The sequence below is a fragment of the Styela clava genome, chromosome 4, assembly GCF_964204865.1.
Source record: "Styela clava chromosome 4, kaStyClav1.hap1.2, whole genome shotgun sequence".
NCBI classification, from domain to species: Eukaryota; Metazoa; Chordata; class Ascidiacea; order Stolidobranchia; family Styelidae; genus Styela; species Styela clava.
This window is the reverse complement of record NC_135253.1, coordinates 1,897,043-1,916,169: the sequence shown is the minus strand read 5'-3', so window position 1 is coordinate 1,916,169 and position 19,127 is coordinate 1,897,043. Positions and strand designations below refer to the sequence as shown.

At 35.4% G+C, this 19,127-nt stretch overlaps 4 protein-coding genes and 1 long non-coding RNA gene across 5 annotated transcripts; 3 read left to right on the top strand and 2 right to left on the bottom strand.

Annotated features, from left to right (window-relative positions):
* The first annotated feature begins 281 nt into the window (after positions 1-281).
* Positions 282-1,691, top strand: LOC120326120 (uncharacterized). The gene is made up of 4 exons (XM_039392353.2): positions 282-290; positions 358-500; positions 708-832; positions 1,077-1,691. The coding sequence occupies exons 1-4, from the start codon at positions 282-284 to the stop codon at positions 1,235-1,237; spliced, it is 438 nt and encodes a 145-aa protein (XP_039248287.2). The 3' UTR covers positions 1,238-1,691.
* Positions 1,692-2,034: 343 nt separating this feature from the next.
* On the bottom strand, positions 2,035-4,967 carry LOC120326121 (uncharacterized). Its single transcript, XM_039392354.2, has 3 exons — positions 3,908-4,967; positions 3,466-3,607; positions 2,035-3,014 (listed from the first exon to the last, which is right to left on the bottom strand). Exons 1-3 carry the CDS (start codon positions 3,951-3,953, stop codon positions 2,627-2,629), a joined length of 576 nt encoding a protein of 191 aa, XP_039248288.2. The 5' UTR covers positions 3,954-4,967; the 3' UTR covers positions 2,035-2,626.
* LOC144422072 (uncharacterized) lies at positions 4,267-6,121 on the top strand. Its single transcript, XR_013475139.1, has 4 exons — positions 4,267-4,378; positions 4,940-5,061; positions 5,497-5,620; positions 5,867-6,121. It is a non-coding gene; the product is annotated as an uncharacterized LOC144422072 (long non-coding RNA).
* Positions 6,122-6,750: 629 nt separating this feature from the next.
* Positions 6,751-8,794, bottom strand: LOC120326392 (uncharacterized). The gene is made up of 3 exons (XM_039392671.2): positions 8,606-8,794; positions 8,156-8,297; positions 6,751-7,729 (listed from the first exon to the last, which is right to left on the bottom strand). Exons 1-3 carry the CDS (start codon positions 8,649-8,651, stop codon positions 7,342-7,344), a joined length of 576 nt encoding a protein of 191 aa, XP_039248605.2. The 5' UTR covers positions 8,652-8,794; the 3' UTR covers positions 6,751-7,341.
* Positions 8,795-10,963: 2,169 nt separating this feature from the next.
* On the top strand, positions 10,964-18,619 carry LOC120326945 (putative transporter slc-17.2). Its single transcript, XM_039393299.2, has 11 exons — positions 10,964-11,375; positions 11,801-12,016; positions 12,395-12,625; positions 12,723-12,810; positions 13,264-13,359; positions 14,153-14,280; positions 14,647-14,802; positions 15,534-15,666; positions 16,155-16,276; positions 17,543-17,659; positions 17,875-18,619. The coding sequence occupies exons 1-11, from the start codon at positions 11,373-11,375 to the stop codon at positions 18,112-18,114; spliced, it is 1,530 nt and encodes a 509-aa protein (XP_039249233.2). The 5' UTR covers positions 10,964-11,372; the 3' UTR covers positions 18,115-18,619.
* The last annotated feature ends 508 nt before the right edge of the window (positions 18,620-19,127 follow it).

Below are 19,127 nucleotides of genomic sequence, written 5' to 3'. Positions count from 1 at the left end.
CAAAATCCTGATACAGTTACCAGTACATGGCCACAAGATACTGTAATTCATATCATCTCAGCGTTGTACTTCACTGCCTAAACAATATATTTCTGAATTTAAAGACTCAAATTTAAAGCGATTTATTTATTTATTTAGATATTGATGAATGTGCGTCTGGGTTATATACGTTTCATCGGAAATGGCACTCATTGCCCTATAGGTAAGCTTCAGCTCTAAATGTTTATGTTGCTCATATTGATTTCATCCTTGCTAAACCAGTAAAATCATCTTTGTGGTAAATGAGCAAAGTAGAAGCCTTGTGTCCTTTTTGATTTTATCATTTTATGCAGTCCCTCATATATATAAAACTTTTAGGTATTCTACAAACTAAGCGATGCACCAGAGTGGCCTACAAGTGCAACAAGGAGTGTATATTATCATAATGGAGCACCTGTGTCGATTTCAAACTCTGATGATCTTATGCCATACAAGACGTTCATCGAGTATATATGCCCAGAGTACGTAGGCAATATTAATTTTCAAAATATTCAAAATAGTTACACCAATAGCGCACATTTCCGACCTACATATATATCAAAAAACAATGTTGCCTGCTGCTAAATAATATTTATGATGAAAGTGTAAATCACCTCATAGTAAGTTTATTATAATATTACCAATTGTGTAAAATACCATAATCTATACAATGATAATAAATTTTGCAGTCGATATACATTGGTAAATTTTGAAACTGGAGAAGCTCAAACGACTGTGATTGAATGCGTAGGAATGAATGAAACTACTCAATCGCACAAAGGGTGGACAGGAAATGGTGTCAGATGCGATATGAGTAAGCACTTCAGTACTTGCAATCTTTCAGTTTATTGTAAAGATTAAAATTGGACTATGCCTTTAGTTCAGCTATTCAAAATATAGTGAAATTTGATTTTATTCAATATTGATAACCGTCATTTTGTCTATTCTCGACAAATGTAGCAAATCACATTTATGAATCAAATATTCGAATCAATTACGCAACTGTGAAAACAACATAGTCGCTCCATTATTCTGAGTTTTTCGATGTTCTATTTCAGCGGTGGAGTTTATGGTCGCGATAATCATGGCCGCAGTAAGCAGTGTAATAATAGTTCTGGTTGCAGGAGGCTTCATCGTTTCGTGGACAAACAAAATGAAAAAGAAAAAACAAGATGAAAACAGCGACAATGATACTGATATATTAAATTTCCCAGGCTAATAAAATGAAAATAAAAAAATAAAATGTTTCTTTTACTAGTATATAATAAATTGAAGTTTTGTTTGTATCAATTACGAAGCATTGTAAAGAGTTGACTCGTGCTTTTTCTTTTTTTCGGAAACCTATTTTTTTGAGATTTCTCACAATATGTCAACGAACTTGTTATATAAATGGGGATTCCAATAAAATCCAGCCAATTTATTTGAATCCGATAATATTAGATATAGTAACAGAATATTCTTCAAATTGATATATTGAGTCGTATTTCCCTCATATAAATCTCTTCTGTCCTAACAATGATCCAATATCTTCAAATAATATAATGTCAACGACTCTGATGGCGAATGTTCTCAATTTGATAGTTATTTTTTTATGTTGAAATTGCGTGTGAACGACAATGTCTTCTATTATATTCGTGCAATGTTTTTATTACATTTCTTTTTATTATCACTGATAGATAAGTTTTACGATTTTTGTTCCTTTATTGCAAGCCTTCTAGTTTTCATGCATACACGGTTCCAGCATATTATTTTTGTCACTTATCTGGGAAGATATATATATAATATAAGGCTAGTCTTGGACTGCGCTATTTTCTAATTTTCATACGGTAAATCATAGTGTGATTTTTGCATTATTCTTTAATCTCTGTAACTCATGATAAATTTGGGCTACTATATTTCTTTATCGTACATGCTCTGAACTTGATCCATATTGTTTCCAGCGGTTTCCTGTGGCCTCTTTAGGCAATTTCAATTTCTCCTCATCTTAAACACATATTTATAGTGAAAAGAGCAGAATGACTGAATAGCATTTTATAATTCGTTACAAACATATAAAAAAACACATTTTGAATAAACAAAAACATTCATATATATTTGGGAATGGCCATTGGATTGGGGTTGGGTCGGTGTCTTTTAGTGCTTTGTTGGGAGATATGATGGGGTTTCACTTCGGTTGGTTCAAACAATATAACAAAACTGTTTTAGAATTATATTAGCATGAGCGCAACGCTAAAAAGAATATATTTTCTTTAACCAGGCAATTATCAGCGTGTTGGTGAGAAATTCGAACCAATATATACACCAAATATTACCAGCAGTGCAGCTATTTCAATGGAGCAGTATATCCATATTTGCTCGCGAATGTGTAGAATTTAATGTCTGAATGCTCAGTGATGTTACATTCTCTTTTCTCCACAGAGAATAATATGTTAATTAACAGTAGTTCTTGTTTCAGTAGCCATAGTCGAAGATAAAATTCATAAACAGTTGAGTACGCTTAGATCATGTAAGTACATATTCAAACATCGCCTCAAGTACGTACGAAGTTGACATCACGAAGATATATCTCGCATTGAAAATTTGAAATGCAATCAGTGACTCCTTCAGTCTAAACAATTTCGATTTTCAGCGGTGTTACTTCTCTCGTATTGTCAGGATCGCCAACATCCATAATATTCAGTTTTCCAGCTTCTCGATCGGAATTTAAATAAAGTTGTTTTCGCATTTCCAATCGTATAAAATAGTCGGAAAACTTTGAGTAGACTTCCCACACACGACTATCAGAGCCCATATTCGCGTCTGTTACACCGGCTGGGTCGCTTCCCGGCATCCACAAAACGTACCAGTTCCCATTCCATTGATACGCTGTAATAAATCGCATGTTTTCGTCGTCAACAGAAAACATGAATCTTTCATCAGCAACTTTCCATATTCGTATATTACCGAGAACGGATGTGAATCTCATGTAAACATTTCTTGCGGAAGTATCATTCACCCTACATCAAAAATGATAAATATATCCATAAGAAAACTGCTAGTGCTAATCATTTCGCCTGTTGATCTATTGACCAATAAAAATAGTTACGATGAGTAAATTACAATTTTTTTTTTTTGAAAACTGATTGGCTGTTAGAGTTAAGCATCAGGACTATATCTCAATTATTTTGTTCCGTTTCAAAAAGACCGAGACAAAAATATATAGACTCGGCGTCTTTTCTCTAATATCATTTGGAGTAAATCAAGATGATCATCATAGTGAAACGGCATACGCGATCTGCTAACCCCAACTCAATGTCGCATTACATATCAACGATTTCGGTCTCAAATGAAGAGCACCCAAATTATAGTGACCCCCGGGATAAATATGTAAATCCTATCCTATCCTACGGCATAGTCGGTAATCAAAGCTGCCATGCTCTTCTTATATCAAGTAGGGTAATACCGTACCTTGTCCCTAATGTACTGTCGCTAACATCTCCTACTCCTACATCAACAGCACTTGAAGTGGGAAATTCTACTACAGTTAACTCGGGAAACGCCCGAACTTCTTCAAATGGTGGAAATTCATTCTCGGTCTCCGGATCATCGTCTGCAAGGTAAAACACGTTGATACCAACACAAATATCATTGTTTCAAGTTCATAAACATATGTACTTCACCTATAATACCCTCGGGGTCCTTATATTTCTCAAAGTAATATATTATCATCCTTGCATTATATACACATGAACCCATCAGTGACAAAGCGTAGACAAAAGATTTCGTAGTCACACAAAAATGTACTAATTTCCCGCAGAAGCAAAGCACGAGTTAAATATCTAATTTCTGCACGATCGTATTTTATAAAATTTCATAAAGTATAAGTTTGAGAAATTATAAATGAACTTACGTTTGTCGTGACCCTTCTTTTTACCTTTGCATCCCTGGAGAGACATCTTCAAAAATAGGCAAGTCACCACTTTGATGTGAACCGACGGATGCCTTCAGTTGCAATAAAGTGGAATGCTTTGTTTACTAACGTCTTGGAAATGAAACGTTTTTATTTGGTGAAAGTAGGTGGTATCTGATGACTGGCATAAAGACCATGATAAATTGCGTCTGACTATCCAGTCGAAACATGACGTCATTTCAAATAATGCTGTTTATAACAATGGCCCGTCCTGCGCTTGAGTAAACACGCTATTACAACTTACAAGCAAGCACTTCACATAAATGTATGAATAATTCATTGTTTTTTAGTTTTATATACAAATGAGTTACAATGGAGGGTAGCAATTTAATTGTATTTTTAATTGTATGTAATGTAATAAATCTGTCTGATATGAAAGAGTATGATTTCGAAAAGTTAGATATTATTATGGTACGTATGTTTGTTCTATCAGTGGCATATTTAAAATAGGCTTTCGCCAAGCAATGCTATTCTGGGTAAAGTATTTTACCAACTAATGAAAGAAGACTGGTCAATCATTGCTTTGTTATTTAGTAATGGTTTTCATCAATTGTAACCTGGTACTAATTCTGATCATCATGCGTGATTCAATACATTTCTAATCAAATGTAGTATGAATGGGTTTTTATGTTTTGTACCATTAAATTTTAAACCCATATGAAATAGCGACGACCCCAACACGTTCAACGATACTACGCTTTGCCGTCTTGTAATCTCGATCTTTTTGGATTTCTTATTCAGAGAGTCCATATGGATGGTTTGTTAAATTGTAGTTGTTTTTAGTTTCTTGCTGGAGCGACTTTTCGGTTTCTCCCTTAACTAATAGACCAATCGACCTCGAAGTTTCAGCACCCAACGATGAAAGTAGTGTCGCCAGAAGATTTCTTTTCTTTTTTTGTTTTTTAAGTTACTCTAAAATCTAAAAGATCCGATATTTAACTCAAAATTTCCCTGTTCTACTTTAATTCACAGTTAAACGGCCTACAAGAGCAACAAGAAGTGTATATTATCATAATGGAGCACCTGTGTCGATTTCAAACTCTGATGATCTTATGCCATACCAGACAAGACGTTCATCGAGTATAAATGCCGTAGTACGTAGGCAATATTAATTTTCAAAATATTCAAAACAGTTATAACAATAGCGCACATTTCCGACCTACACTTATACCAAAAACAATGTTGCCTGCTGCTGAATATTAATTTTGATGGAGATTGATGATGATGTGAATCATCTCATATTGAGCCTATTATAACGCTCTACGCCAACATTGCTTATTAGCCTTACCAATTGTGTAAAATACCACAATCTATATATCATCGCATATATACAAATAGTGAGAAGTTACAGCATGATATTCAGATATTTACACTGACATTTACATGCCCTAATAATATTCTAAGGCTTTTCAAGTATAAGTTAAACTTCAGTTTGAAGAAGTATCAAAGAAAATACAGCCCTCAAGACGTTATTTAAAAAATACTTTTTGTGAAAAATTTCAACATGAATTGAATATTAAATTTTTCAGTCGATACACATTGGTAAATTATGAAACTGGAAAAGCTCAAACGACTGTGATTGAATGCGTAGGAATGAATGAAACTACTCAGTCGCACAAAGGGTGGAAGGAAATGGTGTCTGATGCGATATGAGTAAGCATTACAGTACTTACAATCTGTCAGTTTATTGGAAAATATCAAAATTGGAATACGCCTTAAGTTCGGCTATTCAAAATATAATAAAATTTGATTTTATTTAACATTGATAACCGTCATTTTGTCTATTTTCGATAAATGTATTAAATCACATTATGGAACCAAGATTCGAACCAACTATGCAATTATAGAAACTATATAGTCGCTTCAATATATTCTAAGTTTTTCAAATATTTATTTCAGCGGTGAAGTTTATGGTCGGGATAATCATGGCCGCGGTAAGCAGTGTAATGATAGTTCTGGTTGCAGGAGGCTTTATCGTTTCATGTATTCAAACAACAAGAAAAAACAAGATGTAAACTGTGACAATGATACTGATATTTTAGAATTCCCAGCTTAAACCGCTTCTATAAATAAATAAAATGTTTCTTTTACAAGTACAAGTAATAAATTGTTTGAGTTTTGCATCCCATCAATTACAAAGTATTGTAAAGACTTAACTCGTGTTTGTTCTTTTTTTTTTTGGAAACCTATTTGTTAAAAATTTCTCACAACATGTCAACAAACTTGTTATATAAATGAGGATTCCAATAAACGCCAGCCAATTTATTTGAAACCGATAATATTAGATATAGTTACAGAACATTCTTCAAATTGATATAATTAGTCGTATTTCCCTCTTATGTATCTCTTCTGTTCTAACAATGATGCAATATCTTCAAATAATATAATGTCAACGACTCTGATGACGAATGTTCACAAGTTGATAGTTATTTTTTATGTTGAAATCACGAGTGAACGGCAATGTCTTCTACTATATTTGTGCAATGTTTTTATTACATATCTTTTTATTATCAATGATAGATAAGTTCATGCATACGCGGTTCCATCACATTATTTTTGTCACTTCTCTGGGAGATTTAAATATATTATATAAAGCTATATCATGATATAGTCTTGGACTGCGGTATTTTCTAATTTTCACGATAAATTTTGGCTACGGTATTTCTCTATCGTACATGCTCTGAACTTGATCCATATTGTTTTCAGCGGTTTCCTGTGACCTCTTTTAGGCAATTTCAATTTCTCCTCATCTTAAACACATATTTATAGTAAAAAGAGCAGCATGACTGAATAACATTTTATAATTCGTTATAAACATGTAAAGAACGCATTTTAAATGAACGAAAAACATTCATATATATTTGGGAATGGCCATTGGATTGGCGTTGGGTCGGTGTCTGTTAGTGCTTCGTTGGGAGATATGATGGGGTTTCACTTCGGTTGGTTTAAACAATATAACAAAACCGTTTTAGAATTATAATAGCATGAGCGCAACGCTAGAAAGAATATATTTCCTCTAACCAGGCAATCATCAGCGCGTTGCTGAGAAATTCGAACCGATATATATTACACCAAATATTATCAGCAGTGCTGCTATTTCCATGGAGCAGTATATCCATATTTGCTCGCGAATGTGTATAATTTAATGTCTGAATGCTCAGTGATGTTACATTCTCCTTTCCCCGCTAAGAATAATATGTTAATTAACAGTAGTCCTTGTTTCAGTAGCCATAGTCGAAGATAAAATTCCGAAACAATTGAGTACACATAGATCATGTAAGTACACATTTAAACATCGCCTTAACTACGTACGAAGTTGACATCACGAAGATATATCTTGCATCAATATGCGGTCAATGCCTCCTTTAGTCTAACTAAACAATTTCGATTTTCAACGGTGTTACTTCTCTCGTATTGTCAGGATCGCCAACATCCATAATATTCAGTTTTCCAGCTTCTCGATCGGAATTTAAATAAAGTTGTTTTCGCATTTCCAATCGTATAAAATAATCGGAAAACTTTGAGTAGACTTGCCACACACGACTATCAGAGCCCATATTCGCCTCTGTTACACCAGCTGGGTCGCTTCCCGGCATCCACAAAACGTACCAATTCCCATTCCATTGATACGCTGTAATAAATCGCATGTTGTCGTCGTCAACAGAAAACATGAATCTTCCATCAACAACTTTCCATATTCGTATATTACCGAGAGCGGATGTGAATCTCATGTAAACATTTCCTGAGGAAGTCTCACTCACCCTACATCGAAAAAGATAAATAAACCCAGCAAGAAAACTACCAGTGCTAATCAACTTCGCCTGTCTATCTATTGGCCATAAATATAGTTACGATGTCTAAATCAGAACTGTTTTTGTGAGAACTGATTGGCTGTTACAGTTGGGCATCAGGACTCTATCTCAATTAGTTTGTTCCGTTTCAAAGAGGCCAAGACGTGATATATGGACTCGACGTCTTTTGTCTTATATCATTTTGGAGTAAATCAAGATGGATAGTGATACGGCACAAGCTATCTGCTAACCCCAACCCGATGTCGCATTACATATCAGTGTTTCCGGTCTCAAATGGAGAGCACCCAAATTATAGTCGGTAATCAATTGTTGCGGTACTCTTCATATATCAAGTAGTAGGTAATAGTAGTAGTTTAGTAGTAAGTTATTACTGTACCTTGTCCCTAATGTACTGTCGCTAACATCTCCTACTCCCACATCAACAGCAGTTGGACGCTTAAATTCTATTTCAGTTAACTCAGGAAACGCCTCAACTTCTTCAAATGGTGGAAATTCATCTTCGGTCTCCGGATCATCGTCTGCAAGGTAAATCACGTTGATACCAACGCAAATGTCATGGTTTGAAGTTCACAATCATATATAACAGGCCTATTGATTTAACCTATAATACCGTCGGGGTCCTAATATATCTGAAAGTAATATACTATCATTCTTGCATTATTTACACACGAATCCGTCAGCAACAAAGCGTAGATAAAGGATATAATGTAGTAGTCACACAAAACTGTAGTGGTGTCTAGCAGAGGCAATGCACGAGTTAAGTAGCTAATTTCTGCACGGTCGTATTTTATCAAATGCAATTTAAGGTAAATATAAATAAACTTACGTTTGTCGTGACCCTTCTTTTTACCTTTGCAACCCTGGTGTGACATCTTCAAAGATAGGCAAGTCACTACTTTGATGTGAACCGACGGATGCCTACAGCTGCAATATAGTGGAATTCTTTGTTTACTAACGTCTTAGAAAGGAAACGTTTTATTTGGTAAAAGTAGGCGGTATCAGATGACTGGAATAAAGACCACGATAAATTGAGTCTGACTATTCAGTCGAAACATGACGTCATTTCAAATAATACTGTTTATAACAATGGCCTGTCTCGCAATTTAATTGTATTTTCAATTGTATGTAATGTAGATCGGGGTGGTCCAAACCGCAGACACGTTCCATGCGCCCACAGAACACTTGAAGCGTGCAATAAACCATTGGCAGTTATTTTCATTTATTGGCAGAACATTTTTTAGTTATTTTCAAACTATTTCAACTGGGAATAGCCCTTTTCCTAATCCCGATGTCGAAATTGACGTTTGAGAAAATTACAAAATTTCAATGTTGTTTCTATAAACGTCAAGACGGTGCCAACATGGGAATGACGTCCTGTGATCGGTACAAAGAGAACAAATTGTCTTGTGCACACAGGACCAAGCCGATGGGCTAAGTCGCGCTTTTTCGTGCCTTGATCTCGCATCAAGTAACTCTTCATATGAAGAGGCGTTTTGTGCCTTTATTCAAGTAGAAACACTCTTCTATTTTCAAGCGTTGGTCATGTGACGAACCGCAGAGCTGACTTCGCGCCGCGCTATCCAGTTTTTTTTAGCTGGGTCCGGAGTCCCAACTTAGACGGACTTGATTGTTCTTTGATGATAGCACCAGGCCTGCTCATGCTACAAGTAATAAAATTGGTCAAATATAACAATTCATCATACAATGAGAGTAATAAAAAAGGTGACCGAGGTAAACTGGGAGAAAACGTATTTCCTTACCCACAACAACGGTAAACCACAGTGTGTTTTCAAGTAATATATATATGTCACGAAAGAATGTAATCTGAAGCGACATTACAAAACCAAACATGAGAAAAGATACCAAAAATACCACGGTATTTCTCTGCGAGCAATTATAAAATAAATAATAGCCTTATATAACTTTCTTAAAAAAACTGATCAAAAGGGTAAACTCCAATTCTTTTATATTTTATCGCGATCTTTTGATCACTTTTGGCTTTTCTCTGACTGCGGCCTGTGAGACATCCTCAAAAGTTTTCGCGTCCCGCCAACCTCGCAAACTTGAACCACCCTGAGTCAGATACTAGATGGTACGTGTGTTTGTTCCATCAGTGGCATATTTAGAATATGCTTTGGCCAAGCAGTGCTATTTGTGGGGTATCTTTGTGGTACTAATTCTGATCATCATGCAGGATTCAATATATTTCTCACTAAATGTCGTAAGAATGGGTTTTATGTTTTGTACCATTGTATTCTATGCCCATATAGAATAACCGTGACCCCAACACCTTTACTGATACTCCGCTTTGCCGTCTTGTAATCTCTTGTAATCTTGTTTTTTTTTCGTCAAACCTGACCGTTTTCATTACAACTGTCCTTCGTTTCGTTGCATGAACTCAGGGACACACCATTTACCGGTATAAGTTAGAAATGAAATCTTCGTTTACATTCCCAATTTTTTATCATTTTTGGCCGTCCACCGAACAGTTGACATACACCGAAAAGCTTAGGTCGAGCTTTAGCTAGGTACAATTGGCCAGTTTGTTTTTAACCTGTTTACATCTAGAACGAATTAAAAAAATTTCGATGCTTGAACTGTATATTCAAACGAGGTGGTTACTGGTGGAAAATTTATAAGACATAGGTAATTTGTGCGTCAATCCAAAATATTATCCGTGATGTATGTTATCCTCGTTGACATGTTTGTTATATGAAGGGTGAACAGAACCCATAAATTTCCGAAATCAATTTATTTATTTATTTTATTTATTCTGTTTGTGTAGGAATATGCCCAAAGTTTCAGAAATCTGGGACTTTTTGCGCGGAAGTTATTTTTTTTTTCTAAATTCATGAAACTTTTGGGTGCAATCATACACAAACAGAAGTTCGAGTCAACATTTATGGGTTTTATGTCACTCTGTAACATAACTTAAGTTTCAATGATTTTTGCCGTGAATTATTTATTTCCTATTATATTGTACACATTTCTATTGATAACTAATGTTGACAAAAGCATAGAATTGAGGATTTGGGTAGACATTAGATGAGAGAGTCAAAAATCTATTTTGAGCGCTGCATTTCTGGCCTCTATGGTATTTCTTCGTGCTCTGCCGCTGTGTTCTCACGCTGTTTGCATTGTTGCTTATATTTACTGCCAGATTCGTGTCGTAAATACAACGCTTGAAGGATTTATTACCGTTTTTATTGATTTATGAGTATTTATACTGCATGACAAAATACAGTGAAATGAGTGTTATAATGGAGAGTTCACTAGTTTCAGCCAGTTGACTATTAGAGTCAGTTTTGTGACAGGCTTGTGTGTACGTATGTCATGTTTCACATCAGCGATTTTGGGGACTAAAATGATATCAAAATAATGAAAAGCGCAATTGTCATAATAAAATCCGTTGAAAATGTTTTCGCAACGAAGCTGAGTTACTAGTTTCGAGTTGTTCGTGTGGCACATAACGACAGTTAATCTCTTTAATTAATAACTTGTGCAACCGCGTGTTTTTACGCAGCTTTATTAAACTGTTATGTTTAGATATAAATACATTTTGTTTAGTAAATGCATTCAGTAGCGGTAAGCTGATGGTAAGTTTTAATACTTTAAATTGATTTTTGTGTTGATTTGCAGTTGAAAACAGTTGCTCAATTTGGTAGAACATGACATTGGATGTGTCCTTTTTCAGCTTCTCTAAATTATTACACGAGCCTCAAGAAGTAACAATTTCATAATATAGATAAAATGAACGCTCTACGTTAGAAACCTAAAAATCAATCATTCACGTTTTGAGGTTGTCGTATAATATTATGGTTTGGCAATCGGCATACTTTGCCTTGCATATTCCCATGTACAATTTTCTTACCATTTATCTATATATAGTCTTCATTTTATGTAAATTGGATTCCCCAAGGTAAAGAAACATTCAAGGCCTAAAAACCAGAAAACCGCATGTATATCATTCATGAGTATTCACTGAAAACTTGAGTTGACTGTGTTATGCTGTAATTTTTAGATTGAAAAGTGGATAAAATGCCGATATATCCTGACAATTTTGTTGACTTTGGGTATGATGAACGCTTTCATCATGAGAGTAAACATCAGTGTGGCTATTGTGGCCATGGTTGACGCTCCAGAGATTGATAGGACCGACGTTCACGAATGCAGATATTTAGTAGCTGAAGATGAAACATCAGATTCCGTAGGACTGCAGAATATCACTAGAATCGAGGTATGCGGTATTATTTTATGGTATCGAACATCTACGAAGTCTACAACTAGTGGCTGAAGATTCAACCGGTTTCTTGAACAGTGTTTTCGTAATTGCAAATGTCGGATATTTTGGCATCTACCACGAAAGTGTCCCCGGTGTTCCATAAAGAGATCATGCTTCATCAAAATTTTACTTGAAATACATTTATCCCGAGGACAAATGCGATTAGACCGTCAACGACTTTAAGCTACCTAAGTTTTGAAGACATTCTAGTTGAATTAATTAAAGTGCAATTGATCAATGACTAATTAGTTGGCGTTTTCTTCGGCAGCTTGTGTAATGAGTCTGGTTGTCAACCAACTAACATGCTAACCTCGGGATGTTTTTTTGGCACAGAAACCATTCAAATGGGATGCAAAGACACGCGGATGGATTCTTAGCGCTTTTTATTACGGATACATCACAACTCCTCTGCTAGGTGGATGGCTAGAGCATCGCTTTGGTGGTAAAATAGTGTTTGGATCTGCGGTTTTCCTTTCGTCTCTTGTCACTTTGTTGATGCCAACGATGTCATTTGTCGGTCCATGGGCCCTTGTAGCATCACGCGTAATATTGGGAATCGTTCAGGTGGGACGTATTTTCGTTTTCTGTTAACTGTGTGAAATTTTTTCAGATTATCTGTATTATTTTGATATGGTTATAAAATCGTTGTTATTTATTACAGGGTCCTGTATATCCATCTCATCATGGAATGTGGGGGAAATGGGCTCCTCCAGTTGAAAGATCTAAACTAATGTCTATTGCCATGACAGGTAAACTAAACGTATATTTTAAATAGCTTAAACAGAGTTTCGTAGACTATGGTGACTTAAATCATGTCAAGTTTTGTGCCAACCACTAATTGCTATTTAATAGCATCTCGGTCGCAAAGATGACCCGTTTCTGCAGCTTCTAGAAAGGCACTGGTTGACTGTTCCTCTTCTATCTATACTTTTAGTTCATATCTCGAGACCGTATTCAGCAGACCAAACTGGAAATAAATTTGTGATATTCAATTAACTTGTCTTATACTTAATCGGGATTGTTTTTCAAATTATAGGTTGGCAATTGTTTACAAAAATGAATATGGTGCATATGTGAATGTACGGACAATTCATTTACATTTATTATTCGGATGCTTAGAAACAAATCAAGGTCGTTTATTCAAACGGAATATCTCGTCATATCGAAAATAGTTTTAAAATTAGGAAATCCTTTCATCACAGGTCCTTATGTTGGAGTGGCAATTGCATACCTTGTCTCTGGTGCCTTGGCCGACAGTAGATTTTTCAAAGGGTGGCCGTCAATATTTTATGCCACAGGTATGTTTCATGTGTTCATTATGAAATTTTAATTGGCTGAGGCTGAGTAATTGAGTAGAGGCCGTCGTTACATGTGCAGTAAATCTATATTTGTCACTCTTTTCAACTTTCATATATATTGTTGCATGATTTGGTTCACCGTCGTTGGCATCATAATTCTGCCTACGGTGGTTTTGGGTAAATATTGGTTACAAACTAGTTTCAAATTTAAGCGTCTTTTACGCGTTTGAGAATATCGTTATGTCCATATAGAAACATGCGTCGGCCAATGCAGCTACAGGATGTAACCATACGTAGCAATACTGTGCTAACGTTAATTTGTTTTTGATTTGACAAAGCTCAATACCTAATTGCCAAACACGCCTTTCTCATACATTAGTTCAGCACTTAGCCCAGATGCTATACCAATCTCTCGAATGTATGAATCCATTTCATGACTCTCCAGTTCCGGTATTGGCCCAGGAGCACGTACGCAATGAAGATCGTGCAGTGTGTTTGGTTATAGGTATATTTGTGATAAATTAAGCTTCTGTGGGATTACGTTTCTCAGTTATTTATACCTTATCATTCAAGAGGTAAAAACAAAATTTTCCAACAGAGAATTTTGCCATTGAATCCGATCAACTGCGCGACGAAAGGGTTTAAATTGGTTAAAAAATTTATTTTAACTATCGGATACGATTTTATTACAACGTTATCAGTTATTCTGCGCGCGTGTTTTTAACGTCAACGCGACTCGGTGCCTATCTAGTTAGGTTGTGGGTCAATCTGTAAAATGCGTTTTTATATTTAGGAACATTTGGAGTGGCATGGAGTGTTTTATGGGCTATACTGGCGTTTGATTCTCCAGAAACACACCCCAGAATAAGAGAGGATGAAAGGGAGTATCTTCGAGATGCAATTGGAAAACGCGAATGCAAGGTGCTTAGTATTATCGTTTCGTATAAAAATAAAGTAAATAAAACTTCAGCACTTTGTTTTTACTTCAGATCAGTATTTAAAATCAAGAGATTGTATAACTTGACTTATTTGCGATGGAAGCTATATTTCTTTTACTGAAGTATTGTTGAAGTATTGATTACTATGTTGACTGATTGTTTGAATTCTACACATTAAAGTTCTTGTTTGAACGTAACAAATCATACCCTTGAAGTCATAACAACCATGATAATGCGTTTATTACCTAATCAAGTAATTAGCGTAAATTGACAGTTAGGAATTATGTCGTAAACAAAATATTAGTTGTGTTTTCGAACGCATATTGCAAGTATTGCTTTATTATTTTAGATCAAAACACCACCTGTGCCATGGAAAGATATTGTCCGATCACCGCAAGTTTGGTCGCTTTTCTTTGCTCATTTTAGCCTTGATTGGGGCTTCAGAAATCTATCTATAAATTTACCGTCGTTTATGGACCAAGTATTGGGAGTTGATATAAGTAAGGTGAGGAAAAGTGGTGATGCATATTGTTGTTATCCTAATTTTTACATTGGGTTCGTTGCGTAAAATCAAATAATTTTTATAGGAAAATCGTTAATTTTTACATTGGGTTCGTTGCGTAAAATCAAATAATTTTTATAGGAAAATCGTTATAGTAAAAATAGCTGAACTATTCTTCAGAGAAAGCGTCTTAGTACTTTTTGTTTCTAGTTTCGTGCTTTTGTGTCGAATATTTGCAATTATATACCTGAAGTAGTGGAGGCATGTTGTCTACCACACAGAACGATAGTGTTACACAATTGAATATAATTAGTTTTACAGCGATGCCAATCAAAAATGCTGTAATCAAAATATTGTCGCCATTCTGTTCTGATTTTATCAATCGTATAGCCATGCATGCGGAATGATAACTACATGCGTTTCGAATAGAGTTCTCAAACTGTACCCTCGACCCCCGCAGAGGCCACGGAGTGAGACCACGGACCACTCTTAGACTGTTGTGTATTTTTTTTCTCGATTTTTATATATCGTCTCTGTATTAATAAACGTGGCTAATGAAATAACTGATAGAAACTCAATAAAAGCAAAACTAAATCTTTTTAGACAAACATCGATTCCTCGCCAGAATCTTGCCCGTGTTCAAGTCTAACATATCGATCAATTTTTATTTTGTTGTCGATGTTTATACATTTTATACCGGAACTGCGCTTTGTTTACTTTTCAATTCTTTCCAGAACAGCATACTGTCTGCAATACCGTTTCTCGCAGTTTGTATATTCATCGCATTGTCTGACAAGATATATGATTTTATAAGAAGACGAAAGCTCATGACGCCGCTTAATTTCAAGAGAACTCTCGTCTTTTTCGGTATCAATTTTGTTTATAGTTAGCTTGTCATTACCGAAGTAAAGTGCTACTGGGAGCAGTGAATGAACGAAAAACTCAGGTCCAGTGCATAGCACATCGAAGTGTAAAAAGCAACACAAATTCTACGTATATACTCTTCTACTTTGTATTTAAGCGACTAATTTTTACCTAGAACTGCTAAGGGTTAAGGTATTGAAGATTTTACTCGTGATTTCAAATTTAATTTACAATTCAAGGTGGCATAAGCGTACAAATAACGAGACGCTAAATTAAAGTAACGAAACGCAATTAACCAGGCGTGTGAGCATCGCCTGTACTGACTCTCTTCTAATCTTGAAATGGGGCATTGCAATTCTGCAAAGCACAGCTTGGAAAGTAAAAATCTCCGTTATTCACCCATGTCACTATATCTTACGAAGTGGATAAAAATCAATAAAACTACATTAAAAAGTCAAATGCTAAATCCACCATAAACCTTTGTTGTTTAGCTCAAATCGTACCCGCGGTGTTTTTGGTAGCAGTCGGTCACATAGGATGTGACCATGTGACTCCAGTTCTTATATTAACAATGGCCGCTGGATTCGGAGGATTGTCTACTCCCGGGATCTTGGTAAGATAAGGCTGATTTCGACTCTTCAGTTGACAATTGTTAACAAACTACTAAGTGATTTTGCATTTTATTTGTTTATAGATCACGCGAGATATTTTTTCGTAATATAATTATCAGAATTACATATTCTCCCAATCACATAATATCATTCAGACCTCGTGTCATAGGTATATCGGGATTTATATTCTTCATATAATCGAAATCGTACAAGTGCCAACTCCAGGGTCGTCCTAACCCATGCAGGCCAGCGGTTCACATCATCGTCAGCAGCGTCATTACATGTGACCGTGTGACCCGTGTCGCATTTGGTGTTGTTCCGTCATAAAAATGTTTAGACATATTGTTACATCACTAATGTCGTTGAATTGAGTAATTTTCAGGCTTACTGAGACAACCAGCGAAATTGAATAATGTTGAAATTGAATTGTGTACTTGGCAAGCCTAAATTATTAAACAGCTTTTTTTCCAATCTGCCGGGAATATCACTAATCAATCTGCAGTGATTTGTGGTTATTTTGTAAACATGACTTCGAAAAGAAAGCTGACCAATTCAAACAGAATTTTAACTGGTTATTGTAGGAGAAATAATACAATGCTTGATGTGCCTGCAAGTTGCGTCGTTGCCAAAATAATATAATCTAAATCGGCATTTTGGAATCTTGTAATCATTGAACATTTTCCAAAGTTAAGAGATTTTGCTCTACGTAATGATCCTGTTTCAGCAATTGTTCATCTTTGGTTAAAATTTTGATTAACATTGAATTACGATATGTTTGAATGGGGCCATTTTTATTATTATTTTGTGTTCCGTTAAATTCAAAACATTGCAAATCTGGCCCAAATTTGAAATTTCCATTGTGGTTAATTCTCAAATTCACCAGCAATGTCTTTGCACTATAAAAGAGTTTGTTTATATTTCCCTTTTTAAATATTCTTGTTACTAATGTGACCCGCGGACAATGGAAAAATAATCTTGTGGACCCAGATGCCGACAACCTTGGAACACCCTGATCTAGTCTATCGCTACATTTTTCAGAAATCGATTCTAGTTTTGAGGGAACCTCGTTTGAAATGCTCATGCAGGAAGAAATTAGAGATGTATATTTTGCCATTTTATCAATTTGACTTTCTAATGATACATTTCGTTTTTCTTTATCGAATATTCAAAGCAGCTTACAACTGCATTTAAAAAAAATGTATGGCATCAAAATCAATCAAAATATCTGACACAAATATTCACAACAGTCAAACTGTTTTGCTACACAGGTTAATTTTGCGGAAATTGCTCCTCGGTTTGCGGGAGTTTTATTCGGTATGTCGAACACCATATCCATCATGTCTGGTCAATTGGCACCGGTATTAGTCGGCTATGTTACAGGAAGCGTAAGTACTTCTATTCTGTTTTTTGATTGTTGGTATGGTGATTTCATTCCTGAATATTTTCTTAGGCCATATTGATCTGAAATCCCGGTGTTTGCTGCTATCCTGAAATATGGCGTCATATTGCCTTCACTTCTTCCTACTGGTGGCTATTTCTTACCAACACCCTAATTATACAAGTTTAGGTATCATTTCAAATCAATTATATTCACTCACAGATTTCTGATCTACGTTATGCATGGCAAATTGTCTTTTATGTCGGAGCAGCCGTATCTGCACTTGGAGGAATTGTGTTTATGATAACCGTTAGAGTCGATGTTCTTCCTTGGGCCAAACTCACTAAGCGTGACAGCGAACTTGATAGCGAAGACGAAAATTTAAGATTGCGTGAGCCGAATTCTGAAATGAAATGGCGTGAAAGTAAACATAGTAACCTAAACGATACAACGACTTTGTGACATTTACGCAATATTACGTCGTCTTTCGTAGGAAAACTTTATTCCTTTGTAATAGTTACGAATATATTTTCTTTATTTTTGCTGCTATTTGGTACCTTACGAATGCTTCGTAAATAATGAATCGGTTTTTGATTTGATGCTGCCTACATATTTGGATGAATCTTCGCGTATAGGTGCCAATCTGCTGCAAGAAAATATACAGTGTAAAATTTACACTGTAAATAATAAAAATTGAATTATAAAATTTCCGAAAATTCCATTAGTACCAGTTTCTGATTATTGATTTATTTTTGTGCGTTATGAATTTGTAAACGTTATTTTGCACTTCCAGCATCATGAAATAAATATTTTCTTATGCAAATAAAACAACTGCCTAGTACAAATTTTAAGATAAAGTGCGCTGTTGGATAATCTCACCTGGGATTTCAGTGCTTCTATTGAATTGCTGAATATCCATCCCCCACGACGAGAACGAAACACTGTCGTTACCCTCGTAACTGAGTACTTTACAGTCCAAAATGGTTCTGGCCATCTAATACTGTTAAATTCATTGATAGGAAAATTGAATCTTCCAGGACCTGTTTAAAGTGGAGGAACTTATTTTTGGCCCCAATCTCTTCTATGCTTGCACGTAATTTACGGAATTATTTCGAGTTACGGAAGGAAAGTTACGAATTACGTAAAATCGTAATTATTGGTCGATCGCTTTTACGATTGAACGAGCTCTCTTCAAAGCAGCCAATTTCGTCGATTGTAAAAAATGAAAGTTTAATAAGTACAAGAGAGCTATGCTCAAATATATGGACACGTAGCGCCACAATTTTGATGACGTCATAGCGAAAAAAAAGTAATAGCCTTCTGGAGAAAAAATTTATCTTTAACCACAGAAAATTTCAAAGCAATTGGTCCAGTATTCGAAGAGAAAAGCGATTTTTTTAAAATGGTGGAGACAAATAACAATAACAACATAATATTGAAACGATCGTTATGTCCACTAAAACGGTATTCGCAGC